Raw genomic sequence first — 16,339 nt, 5'->3', positions numbered from 1 at the left:
ACCTTGTATTACATTTGTAAATGGTCCTATATTTGAGATTTTGTTTGCATATTGTTTAACGTAATTCTTTCTTGTACAAATGTTCTTGAAAACAGGCATGTTCCATATCAAATAGAACTTGAGTTTGATTTTACACCACTGATCATATTGAACTACATTCAGTTGAATCACACACTGATGATAGTCTAGATGATGTGGGGATGGTGTGATACTATTTTACTTTTGTGTTTGTAATTAAAGTGTGGAGTGCACCTGATGAAGACCTTTATGTACAGTAGGTCCAAACTCTGTGTGTTACTGTCAAATAGATCACAGTAAGAGAGATGTACTGTATGGGTTGTGGATACTCTTGTTTTCTTTTCTGACATGTTTTTTGCACTTGGTCAAAGACCAAATGTGTTTACATGTATGAAACCAAATATGTATACATTAACCTTGAACAATGATTTGATTAAGACTCTCTCATATGGGGGTCACATGGTTGTAATCAGACTGCTTGTATTCGAGGTCACAGTAAGAGAGACGTTCTGTATGAGTTGTGGATATATTCTTTTATACTCTTCTGACCTGTATTGATGCACTTGGTGAAGACTTGTAGACTTCTGTACATGTATGCAATAAAATGTTTACTCATCAACTTTGAACAGCTGTGACTGATTTGATTAAGACTCATATGGTTGAATCACACAGTGATGATAGTAGATGCATCGTATATATATTCATCTGGTTATGGTGTGATACTGTTTTACTTTTGTGTTTGTAATTAAAGTGTGGAGTGCACCTGATGAAGACCTTTATGTTGGTCCAAACTCTGTGTGTTACTGTCAAATAGATCACAGTAAGAGAGATGTACTGTATGGGTTGTGGATACTCTTGTTTCTTTACTGATGCACTTGGTGAAGACTTGTAGACTTCTGTATATGTATGCAATAAAATGTTAACTCGTCAACTATATGTGAATCACATGGTTGTAATCAGAGACATCTGATTGGACAGCAAGCACTACATGGCAGCTGAATTAACTGGAGGGGGGGGGGGTCACATGTCTCTCTCTCTCTCTCTCTCTCTCTCTCTCTCTCTCTCTCTCTCTCTCTCTCTCTCTCTCTCTCTCTCTCTCTCTCTCTCTCTCTCTCTCACACACACACACACACACACACACACACACACACACACACACACACACACACACACACACACACACACACACACACACACACACAGTTCTTTAAAGTAGAAGTATTGTTACCAGTGTAATTACAACACTGCATGGTGTTACACGGTTGCACAGTGGGTGTGAGTGTGTGCACTGTAACAAATAGCTGTTTATTTACGGCAATTCTACAACAGCATTCTACTGTTTTTCGAAAAAACAGACAACTACTGTGAAAATATTACTTTGAGTCACATATTGAGCATAAACAGTAAGTACTGCACAATAGCAGTATTCGCCGTTGTGGAAAAAACTAGAGATGCACCGGATCCTGATTTTTAGGATCCTGCCGGATACCAGATCCACTGAATAAGATCCTGCCGGATCCGGAACCGGATACCGGATCCTACAAAAGGGTTGAAACATATAGTCTACTCGCACACGTGGGCCCTTTTTATTATGTTGGCGCAAACTATTTTTTAGACTCATTGGCTTATTGCCACACTGCCTGCAATAGCCGCTTCCAAAGGGGTTTCACTCCATGCAGTGATTGGGGTTGTGAAAGACTGAAAAGCCTAGGCTAGACATGCACCAGACCCTGATTTTTAGGTTACATGCCGGATACCGGACCCACTGCTTAAGATCCTGCCGGACCCGGACCCTATGAAAAACTCTATTATCCTGACGGATCCGGAACCGGAACCGGATCCGGTGCATCTCTAGAAAATAACAAGTTATTTTAGGCAGCACCATTGAAACCCATTCATCCTCCACTTGTCCGTGATCACCATCAAACTTCAATACCACCTGAAGAACTGAAGTCATTCTGACTGGTTAAAGATTATCTGATACTATCAAGCATGATGAAATAATTTCTAAGGAAACTACAATACTTAAAAAGTGCTTGATGCAGCAAAGTGTGAGTAGCACATGCATTTTGATAGTGATGAAAGTGTGAATGGCTGAAACATTTTAAGAACTTGTAACACTCTTGCAACAAGCAGCCCCATCTAAACCAATCTGCTAATCAGTACCTAGCCTCACCTGAGTAGGGCTGTTATGCCATTATTCAATTACGGGCGTCACCTGCCAAGGGCCTGATGACTCTGGTCACATGGTACTCTTGCACCTGTATATAAATCTGGACTATCAACACTTCAGTTGCTTGCCTGCCTGCTGGCTGGCCTGCATGGCACAGCATAGCACTTTTTTGCCTACAAGCTTGCCTACAAGCTTGCTTACATGCTTGCACACTTTCCTCTTTGTGAAAGCTTGCTGTATGTGGCATCATTTGTGGCATTGTTGCATATAATGTGCCTGCTGCAAATTAGGCATTGCTTTGAGAGCTAGCTTGTAGTGCTGCTAGTTTGCTGTGCTACTTGGTGCAAAATCATTTTTTAAAGACTGACCAATGCTATATTCATCATTGGCTCATCAAGAGATACAGTAAAAAGCCCACCTTGCACACTATCATTGTAACATAGCACTGTGTACTCTGAAATTTTATTCATGCCCACACTTTCAAAGGACCACCGCAAACCATTTTCTCAATACAGCATTGCGCCATAGTATCATGCTCAAGGCACTCCAGTCATGGTGAACGATGGGAGGGTGGGGTGGTAACATGGCCAGGGTACCACAGTTATGGAGAATGATGGGTGGGGTGGGAAGTTGCCATGGCCATATTCATGAATACAACTATGACCCAGTATTTGCCTGTCATCACACAGTACAATTCAACTTTTTAACTTCTTTTTCTGTAGAGTACTGTTATTTAACAGTTCAATTGCTGCTGAAAAAATGTTATATACTGTGATACATTAAACAGCAATGAGCTGTATTTGATTTTTGGTGTGAAATAACAGTAGAATTACAGGTAAATATAATTGCCAGTAACTGCCGTTATTTTGCAGGGAAATTTTCTTAGAGTGTGTATATGTTCTTTTTTAATGTTTCTGTTGCAGTGTGAACCAAGAGTTACTATAGGTAATAAAAGACTATTTCAGTTAAAACACAGATCTGTGTGGTGGCCTTTGTGGCTGCTAGCCTCTTCATCTGGGGAGATACAGCAGGTGAACCAAGAGTTGGTATAGCAGTTCACAGTGAGAACCAAGCGTTGCTAGGGCTAGGGGTGGGCAATATGACGATATAAATCGTGAATCGTGATATTGAGTACAAGATCGTCTTGAATCCACCAAAGCAATGTGATGCCCTGGGCGCTAAACCTCAAGTGCCCCCCCCCCAAAAAAAAACAAAAAACATGTGCGCGCACCTGCACAGACGCACACAGACACACACACCTTGTGCGTGCCTTCAGTAACCTATAGCATGTAGGCCTAAGCATAAGCAAAAGTACACATAAACACTGTCTTTCTTCCTCGCATATTGAAATGCCTTATTCAAAACGTGCAATAGGCCTATATGAGTGTCTCAATAAAAATCTTAAATGCAGCCATACTCAATTATGTCCATATTCAAGTGTATCCATTTAAACAGGACCCAGCATATTCAAATATGTATTCAAAATGTTTTGATTGATCCTTAGAAATGTGTAGGAACCACTCTGGGGCATCTAAAATAGGCCTACTGGCATGATACTGTAGGCCTACAAGTCCATAATATTGAAGTTTGTGGAGTTCACAGTTGAGAGGTTATGGGCTATGAGCTTCAAAGCTGTAAACTACTTGTAATTGTGATGAGGGAGGTTGTAATTGTGACTTCAGTTGTGATTTCTAAAAGTGAAGAAATCGTATATATCTTCAGTGAGGATGTTAACTATGAGTATGAAAGTGATGTTTACTTACTTGTTTTGTTGTGTTCACCTTTATTCTTTACATTATTGTATTCGAATTGTGCACTTTATGAGAGTGTCATCACTGTGTTAAGATTTTATGAACTACAAATTACAAATTGCAAGCATATCAAAATTGATTTTAGTTGTTTTTTTTTTTTGGATGGAAGATCGTGATAACAAAATCGAGATTTCGAAATCGAGATTTCCTGGTAAAAAATCGTGATATGACATTTTTGCCATATTTGACCACTGTCTCCTCCTTACCCAGCCTTGATGTGAGCAGCACAGCACAGCACAGCTCCCTCTCTCAAGCTGTGCCAAATGTACTTTATTATCAAGGTACTTGTTTTAACCCTTCAGGTCCTCATGCACAATACTCATTACCAGTTAAGTGGTGTGCACAGACATTTTTGGGGGCAGGTGCTGAAAGGGGGTGGTTGAGGGCATGTTGAACTTACTAGGCTAAAGAGGCGATATATTTTATCGGTGGCATTATTGTCACATGCTTTTGATCATGAAGTCTTTTTAGCTTATCATGTCAAGATGGACAACAGTTCATTGTGACAAAACACTTTCAAAAAGGGCATTTTTTGTACAGTAGTGCAAGGGGGGCAGGTGCTTCAGCACCACCTTGTCCGTATCTGTGCACACCTATGCTCATTACACATAACACATGGTCTCAAATGAGGACATAGTCCGCAAGCCAAACCACTCATTTGTATTATGCGATCATCATAGGCTACTTGATTCCTTAATGTTCTCATTTCCTGTTTTGCTGGGCGAGTTTGGACAGATGAGGTGGACGTAATGAGGTAAGACTAACCAGTAAGAGGTTGCAGGGGGACCTGATGAAATAGCCTACTATCTGCATTTAGGTTATGACCAAAGATATACACACTAAAATTAGGCCACCATAATTCCAACAACACACCCAACAGGATAACCAACATTACAACCAACATCTAAAGCATATCTCTGGTCCTCCCTGTACTTACCCATATGAAAAAGAATTATATGATTCATATACTGCAAACATGCATGTTCCTTACATGAAATCGTATAGAAAAAATGTGCCAGATTTGCAAGAGTCACTTATACGTTTTCTAATATATGTCTATCATGATAGTCGATTATGGCCCTTTTCGAAAAGAAATACTATATGGAACTTATACGCATGCCATATAACATGACTGCATGCAGTATAAATTCTTATAAGAGTTTGACATGCCAACAATGCATAATACTATATTATATTGACTAAAACATAGGAGAAAACTACTATATTCCTATAGAAATAATGCACGTTTTATGTTAAAATCATATTGAAGTCTTATTCAATTTACGTGTGGGACTCTGACCGCTACACCAAAGAGCCAGGCTCGTTGGCATGTTAGTCAGAACACACCCACAACCCTAGTGATGGTCACTCCCACATTGTCCCTCCGAAGCATACCCCTTGTCCCCCCTTGGACTTATTAGCAGGTGGTCACCCTAGCTGGAAATAAGCTACAACAAATATTGCATGGTGCACCTTTAAATATGGCATACACATAGGGCTTACTGTAACATATACAACAACATGGCACAAATACGGCACACATCTGATTGGCATTCATCCAAAAACAGCACTATTTTCCAATCTTTTTACTTATACGAAATATATAAGCCCATAGTAACATAAATCGTGTATGGCATATATTACTGAAAATGAATAAAAAAATAGTTAGATTTGTATATGTGGGTTTGTGCATTGTATGACCCTTATAATATTCTTATGGAACAGATATAATCCATATGCGTTTTTAATAAGACTTTTTCATATGGGTAGTCAAGCCTATTTATTAATGTCTCAAGCAATAGTAATGGTAATTAGTCCCTTAGATTAATTCTTTCAGCTGGGTGATATGGGTTGAATTTTGGGTTGGGTTTGGGAGGAGCTTCGATAAAAAGTTTCAGAGCCACCAATGAGAGTAGGGCCTACATTATAACCAAAGAATATGGATTAATAACGTTACAATGGAGATAGGCTCTAATGCAGTGCACGTCGAAAAATAACTATCCCGTCAGCCTGTATCACTAATGACCACTAGACAGCAGTACTCCATGAATACTGAACTCCATCCGGGAAGTTTGGAGCTCCACAGGTGAAAGCGAAACTTAACCCCACTTGTTCGCAAGACGTTTTGGCTGTCGCCACGTAGGCCTATCGCTTCGACAATTTGAGAAAATGGCTGAGGCCAGTTTCGGTAACAGGGATATTTTGGAGTGTCCTATTTGTTTGGGTCTTCTGAATGATCCGGTGACTCTTAACTGTGGACACAGCTACTGTTTGCGCTGCATTGAGGACTGCTGGGATAAGGGGGACCGAAAGGGCGTTTACAGCTGTCCTGAGTGCAGACAGAGTTTCGCTCAACGACCCGTTTTAAACAAGAATATTAAACTTGCTGAGCTCGCGGATCAAATGAAGAAGATCGGAATAGGCCTACAAACAACATCTGAATGTGCTGCTGGACCTGGAGATGTGGCGTGCGACGTCTGTAAAGGGAGAAAACTCAAAGCTATTAAGTCCTGTCTGGAGTGTCTCAAGTCGTATTGTGCCACTCACCTAAAAGCTCACAATGAACTTATAGATGGAAACCACACCATTACCGATGCCACGGGCCAGCTAAAGGAGAGGATATGTCCCAGTCACAAGAAGGTTTTTGAAATATTCTGCCGCACTGATCAGAGTTGCATCTGCTATCTGTGTATTGTCGATAAGCATAAAGGCCATGACTCAGTCACAGCTGAGGCAGAGTGGAGTCATAAAAGGGTAAGAGGATCTACTCAAATATCGAATTTACTCCCTATTATACTTTTCCAGTGTAGACACCATCTTTATTGAAATATGTACCCCAGTCCTAAGGAAATGTGTGATTTGCTGGCTTCTTTTCACCGATGAGCTATAATACTATACAAGTAAAGATACAATGTAGCCTACATTCTGTGAAACATTGACAGGTCAGCTTAAGGCTGTAGCCCGCTGCTATGCCATAAGTTGCAATGTCTTTTACAGTTATTCAGTTTGGCTCACGTTTAAGGTATGCTACTAACATTAATAAGCTGGCTGCATAGGCCTACTGTTTCTTTATCAGCAATCTTTTACATCTGCGCTCAGGTTGCATTGTTTCAATGGTGTTTCAATGTTTCAATGCAACTGTTATATAGAACGTAAAGCAGGACAAAAATGATGTAATGAAATGATATCCCCTATTGGGCATCTAAATATAACTTGAAATCAATGTACAATTCCTAATCTGGTACTGTGACTTCTGATGTTCCAGGAGGAGTTGGGGCAGAGCCAGAGGAGATGCCAGCAGATAATCCAGTTGAAGGAGAAGGAGCTGCAGGAGCTGAGGAAGGCTGTGGAGACTCTCAAGGTGAGAACTGACCAGAAGAGAAGTGTGTGTGTGTGTGTGTGTGTGTGTGTGTGTGTGTGTGTGTGTGTGTGTGTGTGTGTGTGTGTGTGTGTGTGTGTGTGTGTGTGTGTGTGTGTGTGTGTGTGTGTGTGTGTCCTATCACATTGCTTTCCATGATTTGGTCACAATTAACCCATTGTAGCCTGGAGACACATAAGCTGCATTCAGGTTCTTGAGATTTAAGGTTTTTTTTAATTTAACATATGGGTATGTTAGAGCTGAATGAACACATTCTAATGCAAAATGAGGGTCCTAGCTTTTAAATGCAACTTATTTCATGTTTGTATGTAGGGGTGGGCGATATGACAATATTAATCATGAATCGTGATAGTGAGTACAAGATCGTCTCGAATCTGCCAAAGTGAAGAAATCGTATAGATCGCCTTGCAGTGAAGATGTTAACTACCAGTCTCAAAGTGATGTTTACTTACTTGTGTTGTTGTTTTCACGTTTATTCTTTACATTATTATATTCTAATTGTGCAGTCTATGACAGTGTCATCAGTGTCACATTTTATTAACGGCAAATTATACATTGCAAGCATATCAAAATTGATTTTTGTTGTTTTTATTTTGTAGATGGATGAAAAAAAATCGAAATCTAGATTTCATGTTAAAAAATAGTCACATGACATTTTTGCCATATCGCCCACGCCTATTTGTATTGGAGGTTGAGATATTTAGGATTTAATAGGCAGAGGGCACCCTTTCCCAAAAAGGGCTTTGGCTAAAATGGGTTTAAAACACAAATATTATGAATCTAATCACTGCGCCTCTCTCTCTCTCTCTCTCTCTCTCTCTCTCTCTCTCTCTCTCTCTCTCTCTCTCTCTCTCTCTCTCTCTCTCTCTCTCTCTCTCTCTCTCGTGTGTGTGTGTGTCCTATCAGTCTGGTGCACAGACAGCAGTGGAGGAGAATGAGAGGATGTTTACTGAGATGATCAGCTCCATTGAGAGAAGGTGCTCTGAGGTGACAGAGCTGATCAGAGCTCAGGAGAAGGCTGAGGTGAGTCGGGTTGAAGGAATCCTGAAGCGACTGGAGCAGGAGATTGCTGAGCTGAAGCAGACAGATGCTGAGATGAAGCAGCTTTCACAGACACAGGATCCCATCCATTTCCTCAAGGTAGACGGCATTACTGTTAAAGGACCAGTTTGATCAATTTAAATGTGCTGTTGTATTGCTCACTCTACCCTGGACTTGTCAGTACCCGGTGATGCCACATTTTTCGGCTAAGCCCTTTCCGACATATGAGCTGTTCTAATGGGGGCAGCGTTTGTTTACATTTTTTTTTTTAAATTAACATAGGTCTACTCCAAATATTTTCCCATGAGATACCGCTGTTTGCTAGTTGTCTGCTGATGTTGTATAACCTTTCGGATGTTTTTGGGAATAAATAAAAATGTTTTTTATGAAATGTAAACAAAGAGCTGCCCCCATTACAATGACCAGGATCTCGGAAAAGGCTGAAGAAGAAGGAAAAAAAACCCTCAGGTACTGACAAGTCCAGGGTAGTGTGAGCATTACAACTGCATGTCGAAATTGACCAAACTGGTCCTTTAAGAGGGTTCAAAACAGCCAAGCACAGTGGCAGTGCAAGCTCTCCCTCACCTGGTGTGTGTGTGTGTGTGTGTGTGTGTGTGTGTGTGTGCGCGCGTGTGTGTCAGGCATGAAAATCCCTCACCTTTCGGCGAATTTCGCCGTTTTGAAATCAAAATGGGTCATTTCTGTGAATCGTGGGGGGGTTGTCGAGCGAGGAGAAAAGTGTAGCGCCAAGTTACTGTATCATTGTGTAGCGCTCTACCGCAGAAAACTTTCCACAATTGACAATGACGTTTGACCAATCACAGCATTTGTTGCTGTCGGCACAGCCAATAACGTGAACGAGCTCAATCTAAGAGGGAGAGGGAGAAAGAGCGAAGCCTAACTTAGTCAATCGTTTGACACGGGACAAATTGTTTTAGGAATCATGCCAAGTTTTTTGTAATCCCTTGGTAGCCTACATCTAAATTACTTATTAAAAATCTAGTGGAACACGGTCAAACAGTTTTTTTTCACGGTCAAAGTTGGAGCTTTCCTATTATTTTTTTTATAGGGAAACAGATATACTAGGTGAATGGACAAAAATTTCAGTAGTTTATCCAAACTGTGTCAAAGATTTTTTTGTATTATAAGTTGTCTGAAATATGATGATTAACTGTTCAAACGAGATCACAACCAGGCAAGCGTTGAGGGGACATTGGATAGTGTTGAGAGGAGGGTTGCCATTGGGGGGCATTAGTCTATTTTATTTTTAAGGGGGGCATTGGCAGGGTTTTGATGAGGTCAAGGGGGAATTTATTTTTAAAAAAGACTGAGAATCAAAACCCATTCTATCTGTCTGTCTGTCTGTCTGTCTGTCTGTCTGTCTGTCTGTCTGTCTGTCTGTCTGTCTGTCTGTCTGTCTGTCTGTCTGTCTGTCTGCCTATCTGCCCCCCTCATCAGACATGACAGCATGACAATCATGAAGTAACGAAGATGGTTGACAGTTCTTCTTATGTTCACTGTCCCTGGGTCGCTACAGTATGCTCAAAATTCATAATTTAAAAACGGTTTTAGCTAAATTTTCTCCCATGGGAGACCATGCCCCCAGACCCCCCTAGTATGACTCAACACTATCCCCCAAAAACGCCACTGCACACCACACATTCGCGCGCACCACTGCAGCACACGCGCCGCTCCGTGCCACCGCGCCACGCCGCACCTTTCTCACCTTTTTCACCCCTGACCCGTTTTCATGCCTGGTGTGTTTTGTGTGTGTTTCTCTGTGTAGAATATTGTGCCCATCAATGCGAGGCCTTACAGCACAATTTCAACCAACGTGACCTTAAGCCAAAACTTCTCATTGGAACCCCTGAAGAAATCTGTGACTGCACTGAAGATGCAGCTGGAGGAGAAATTAGAGTCAGTCTTCAAGCAGGAAATAGTCAAGATATCTGCAGCAGGTTGGACAAACACATGAATCACAACAGATATCTTCAATTAGCTTTTAAAAGTGAAACATGACTCACTGGGTTTTTTTGCTCTTTTTTTCTTGTAGCTGTAAAGAACATTGAGATCATCGAGAGCATACAGCGTGAGTTTTCAACACACACACTCGCATACGCTCCCACGCGCACGAACACACGCACACACACACACACACACACACACACACACACACACACACACACACACACACACACACACACACACAGAAAATGCACCAGATGTCTGTGTCTATGTGTTTGTATCACAAGAAAAATGTGTGCGTGTGTGTGTGTGTTATTTATGTAACATAATTTTTGTATGCAAATGTCTTGATCGTTAGGGGTTTAAGGGGATGGTAAAGTGATATCTATCATTTGTCTGGTCGTTGAGTCTTCCTGATCTTATTGATCTTACTGGTCTTACTAATTAGAACTTTCACCAGTAACACCCAAAGGCATTTGCTATGCTGGTTACCGAGCAGTACCATACAAAATCATTTTATAGACTGGTTAAGCCCTGGTCTGATTGATTGTGGTTTTGACCAACAGCCTACAAAGGCATTTTATAGACAATGGTTATGCCCACCCTCTGATAACTTCCAGGCTATGGCAGATTTCCCAAAGTATTGCTCAAAATAACTGTGAAGTTGATGCCTCGTCCTCCTAAGCCACTGGATGTGAGATGCATGTGGGTGAATGTGTGTCTCTGTGTTGGTCTGCAGATACTGATCCTGAACTCCCAGTCAGAAGAACACACAGTAAGGAGGCCCTGCCACCACTTAGTAAGTATCAGTATATTGAGCAGTGGGGGAATGGTGGGGGTTTGGTGGTGTTGAGGAGTCTGACTGCAGAGGTGTGTGTGTGTGTGTATGTAGGGAGAGAGGTGGAGGAGAATGGATGTACAGCTGTCTGGTGAACTCAGACAGCAGTCATAGCTACTGTATGGGCCAACTAGTGGTATCAGGGGGTTAGATGGGCAGCCCTGCTTCCTATAGGTGAACTATTCCACAGCAAAGGTAACTACTGACCACTCTAGTGGCTAACAAGGTAGCACCTATGATAGTGGGAAGCACATGTCTGGTTTCTTCTGGTGAATTATTGCCCTGGCATTTAATGGCTTTCCCCTCACGTCATAGAGTTTTAGTATTCATAAATCCGTACCAGTTATCAGAAGGATCTTGACATCTATTCTGAAGCATACTGGGAGCCAGTTGCCTGGTTAACACCAGTCCTAATCACAAGTGAAACTATTGTGTAGAACTAAAGGCAGTATGGGAGTTCCCAGGCTAGGGAGCCAGTGTAGTGAGGCTAAAACTTGACCCTGCTTGATAGACTTCTGCTTGAAACTATTAAATAAAGGGCACCACTGCCGTTATCAATGTAGAATCTACAAAGGGACCTATAGAGTACACCCCACATCATAACCTGTCTGTTTCACAGGAGATGCTGCCCTATAAGATGTCTAAAACTGGAGACTCTGTAGTGTGACTGTATCATGTGATCTCCACTGCTCCATTGTTTTGTGGTGAACATATTGTGGTGTCATGTAATTTAGACCAATGTGATGTTTTCTGTTTCAGTGTCTGATTGTCAGGCTCTTACTTCTGAACCAGTGACCAGAGAAGACTTCTTGCAGTGTGAGTTGGACACACGCATGCACACACACACACACACACACACACACACACACACACACACAGACACACACGCACACGCACACACACACACACATTGTTGATCAGTCAGTCCGTCCTCCTCCTCACCAGATTTAGATCCTCTTTGACCAACTCCAGATTTGGAGACACACACACACACACACACGCACGCACGCACGCACACACGCGCACACACACACACTAGAACTAAGACATGTGTGTCCTGTCTTCTCCTCCAGATCTCTGTGACTTCACTCTGGATCCAAACACAGCATACAGAGACCTCCATCTGTCTGAGGGGAACAGGAAGGTGGAGAACAGATCTGGGGTCCATTTATATCCTGATCATCCAGACAGATTTGATAGGTGGCCTCAGGTGCTGTGTAGAGAGGGTGTGTCTGCACGCTGCTACTGGGAGGTTGAGTGGAGTGGTGGGGGGGTTGGTATAGCAGTGTCATATAAAAGCATCAGCAGGAAAGGAGGGGGTTTTGAGTGTGTGTTTGGAGGTAATGATCAGTCCTGGAGGCTGCTCCTCTACCCCCCCAGCTCCTCTTTCCATCACAATAGTAAAGAGACTAAACTCCCTCTAGTGACCAACTCCAGAATAGGAGTGTATGTGGATCACAGGGCAGGAACTCTGGCCTTCTACAGCGTCTCTGGAGACACAATGACCCTCCTGCACAGAGTCCACACCACATTCACACACACTCTCTACCCTGGGTTTGGGGCTTATAATCCAGATGGTTCATCAGCAAAGCTATTGTGAGGCCCCTGCAGCCCCCCTCTCATACACACAATATGCAATTAATGATTAACACCCATTCAAATGCCAACACACACACACACACACACATACACACGCTTTCAGGCGCAATGGTAAAGTGACTAAACTCCTTCTCGTTGCCAGCTCCAGAGTAGGAGTGTCTGTGGATCACAGGGCAGAAGTGTTCTGTTCACCTCTACACATTCCAGCTTTCACTACCCCCCCCCTCTCTCTCTCGATAGATAGATAGATAGATAGATAGATAGATAGATAGATAGACTGTAAAAAATTGTTGTAATTTCACATTAGAATTCTACAACAAGAAGTTGTATATACCAGTTTACTATTCGCTGTTGTAATGTGCAATGCATTGTGGGATATCATTTGAAGTACAATTCACAATTGTAAATGTACAGCACATAGTACTTTTTTACAACATACTGTTGTAAAGCTCTGTTTTGTCAGGGCTGCTGTCCTAATGCAAATGTATGCAAAGCCACATGCAGAAATTATGGAGCTCAGGTCACATTCTGATTGGATGCTTTTAAAACATGCATACAGGCCTGATAGAGGTGGAGAGGATTTGAACTGATTTGAACTCTTCAATCACACACACCTGGTCATGAGCAAGGAGGTAGAGATAGGAGGTTTACAGACATCATCGGAGCGTAGTACGGAAATTCCGTAAGGGAATGATAGCAAGGGGAGTCCAATTTTCTTCTTCCATGGTTAAATTGGAAGCATGGTAAAGTGTGGAACAGGTCATAGGATACAATAGAGAATGTTTGTCAGCTGTCCTTAATTAACCCCCGCAATTAATGCTGACCGACAGCTGCAGTAATTTTGGCCACAAGCTGAGCACTGACAACCGGATATCCTCTTTCGACCAAATTTGTAGAGTACAAATTTTGTCCATCATGGCATCGCACACACTGACCATGTGCACCATGTCATTAAGCATAAATGTATTAGTTCTATGGCATTAAAGCAACACCCTCATACTACACTTTGGCCAATACATTTTCCATTGAGTGATACTGCTTATCCAATCTACCTTCTTTGGTCATGAGCCAGCTGATTGTAAATTACGTCCAGGTGCGCTAATTTCAGCTCAGTGCAATTCAAAACGGGCTTCTCTCTGCTAAAAGGGCATGGGAGAGGCCAATGATGGTTTGTCCATTTATACAGACGATGGGCAGGTCATAGAGCATAAACGATGCTCAGGTGTGGCAGCCCCCCTGTGGTTCAATTCAATTTGTTGTCATTTTACAACAATTAGCAGGCAACTTTTTTGCTTTAATTTTACTTCAATTAGCTGGCAACTGTTCACCAGCAATTTGTTTTAATTTCACAACAATGAGCTGGCAACTTTTTTGCCAGCAATTTGTTGCAATTTTACAACAATTAGCTGGTAACTTTTCACCAGCAATTCAACTCAACTTCACCTTACTGGTGCAATGTGCAATTAATGAAGATTGGCCAACAGGCTGGCCCACTTGAACCATGAAACTTCCCACACATTAAAAGGACAGGTGTTTCCGTTATTTTGTCCGACCACTGTGTAGACAATTCCACATATATATGGAATGTTTACTTATAAACATGGATCAGAATGAAAACTTTTTGGAACTGAAGTTTTGATATGTGCATTAAACAAGGGCCAAAACCAATCCATTTAAGAACATCCTTATACTTTTTTAAACACTATCTTAGAAGGAGCCCAGTCTGTTTTTAAACTATAGTTCCAGAGCAGGAGCATCAATGATTGGAACATTCTAGGAACTTGTTACCTTTTTCTCTCGTTACTCTGTTGTCACACTCTATACCTAACCAATCTGTCAATTAGTGCCTTGCCTCACTTTATTACTAATCACTTTCATGCCGTGATTCAATGATTGCCAACACCTGCCCAATGCCTGATTACTCTGGTCACATGGTTCACTTGCCCCACTATATAAACCTGGACTGTCACACTGCTTTGGTTGCTTGTCTGAATGGCATAGCATAGCGCCTGACTCACTGGCGCTCACTGGTACTGGCAATCAATTGATTAGCCGACTAGCTGAGTGGTTGGTGTGTTGACAAGGTGGCTGACAGCATAGTGCCGGTTGACCAGCTAGCTGCCTGGCAGGCTCACTGACAGCCTGTCCGCCTGGTCAGTTGACTGGCTTGCTGCCTTGTTTGTTGACTGGCCTGCTGCCTGTCCGATTGACTGGCTGCCTGGTTGGTTTGGCCAGGCATTCAGTCAACCAGCCAGTGAATCGGACAGGTAGCTGGCCAGTCAACCAGCCAGGCTGTCAAGGCCAGTTGGCTACCTGGCCGGTTAACTGGTTGGCTTGTTTCATCTTTTGAGAGCCATCTTATAGCATAGCATGTTTTATGGTGGTTTTGTGCATAATATCAAATTTAGACCACTTGATTGTTGGACAAATGCATTTCCATTAAGTCCTTATTGTGGCTGCTTTTGAATTCCCCTTTGAGATGACTTGATAAATGAAAGTCCTCTTGAGGAAACTGTCACTGTCACTGTGGCAACACTATGCTGAGTGTTTTTTTATTTGTGCCACACTCATGCAAGGCTGAACCTGTAGAAGTATATGCTTAGAGCAGAGTGGCATTATGGTACCATGCTAGCTCAGTCATGGTGGAGGATGGGGATGTGGGACGATACCATGCTGAAGGCATCTCAGACATGGAGGCGGGCAGTGGGGGTGGAGGTGGGTGGAGGCGGACGGATGAGGGGGCAGGACATGTGCCATGGTCAGAGTAGTTTTGAAAACGGAACAGTGTTGTTATTTTAAACGACTGGCTGGCAACTGTTTTGTCTGCAATTTGTTGTAAATTTACAACAATTTGCTGGCAATTATTCCCCATCAATTAGCTGTAAAATTCAGTCTGAAATCTTTTACAGTGTAGATAGATAGATAGATAGATAGATAGATAGATAGATAGATAGATAGATAGATAGATAGATAGATAGATAGATAGATAGATACAGTGAGTCCAATAAGTATTTGAGCCCTTGCTAATTTTGTTGGTTTGCCTACTAACAAAGACATGATCAGTCAATAAATGTTATGATAATATGTATTCTAATATGGAGAGACAGAATATCAAAAAGAAAATCCAGAAATTAACTTAAGAGAATATATATTAATTTATTTCCATTTCATCAAGCAAAATAAGTATTTGATCCCCTGCCAACTGATAACAGTTCCGGGCCCACAGACCAGATGGGCACTTCCGATCAACTTGTCATCTGAATTAAAGACACCTGTACATACTAACATGCATAAACGACACATTGAATCAGCAGAATCAGTCCATAGTAAGGCTGTAACGATATTGCATCGAACCGAGGGATCGCGGTACGCAGACCCACGAACCCCTATCGCGAAGCTTCCTCACAGAATCGCGATGTGCCCTTTCAAAGTTGTTACCCTTCAGTGTAGAACACAACAGGCAACATACAGGCAAGAGTTTGCATATGCGCTTAAAAAGACCAGTAGAAAAAGGG

At 42.0% G+C, this 16,339-nt stretch overlaps 2 protein-coding genes across 2 annotated transcripts in view; both read left to right on the top strand.

The window, feature by feature from the left end:
- LOC134446531 (tripartite motif-containing protein 16-like) overlaps positions 1–3,119 on the top strand; it is a 29,001-nt gene extending 25,882 nt beyond the window's left edge. Inside the window, exon 9 of the mRNA XM_063195894.1 lies at positions 3,115–3,119. Coding sequence (XP_063051964.1) covers positions 3,115–3,119 — 5 coding nt within the window. The remainder of the gene's footprint in view (positions 1–3,114) is intronic.
- Positions 3,120–8,316: 5,197 nt separating this feature from the next.
- On the top strand, positions 8,317–12,832 carry LOC134445205 (tripartite motif-containing protein 16-like). Its single transcript, XM_063194284.1, has 6 exons — positions 8,317–8,521; positions 10,209–10,380; positions 10,476–10,511; positions 11,127–11,186; positions 11,985–12,041; positions 12,299–12,832. The coding sequence occupies exons 1-6, from the start codon at positions 8,324–8,326 to the stop codon at positions 12,823–12,825; spliced, it is 1,050 nt and encodes a 349-aa protein (XP_063050354.1). The 5' UTR covers positions 8,317–8,323; the 3' UTR covers positions 12,826–12,832.
- Positions 12,833–16,339: the final 3,507 nt, after the last annotated feature.

The sequence above is a fragment of the Engraulis encrasicolus genome, chromosome 3 (assembly GCF_034702125.1).
Source record: "Engraulis encrasicolus isolate BLACKSEA-1 chromosome 3, IST_EnEncr_1.0, whole genome shotgun sequence".
Classification (NCBI taxonomy): Eukaryota; Metazoa; Chordata; class Actinopteri; order Clupeiformes; family Engraulidae; genus Engraulis; species Engraulis encrasicolus.
Note: the sequence above shows the minus strand (reverse complement) of the source record. Positions and strands in the feature narration are given on the sequence as shown.

What these genes read in the sequence shown, in the direction of transcription:
- LOC134445205 (XM_063194284.1), top strand. Translation starts at nt 8,324, where the DNA reads ATGTTTACTGAGATGATCAGCTCCATTGAGAGAAGGTGCTCTGAGGTG. An exon ending in GGAGGCCCTGCCACCACTTA is followed by an intron (nt 11,187 to 11,984) that starts GTAAGTATCAGT and finishes TTTCTGTTTCAG; the next exon opens with TGTCTGATTGTCAGGCTCTT. An exon ending in CAGAGAAGACTTCTTGCAGT is followed by an intron (nt 12,042 to 12,298) that starts GTGAGTTGGACA and finishes CTTCTCCTCCAG; the next exon opens with ATCTCTGTGACTTCACTCTG.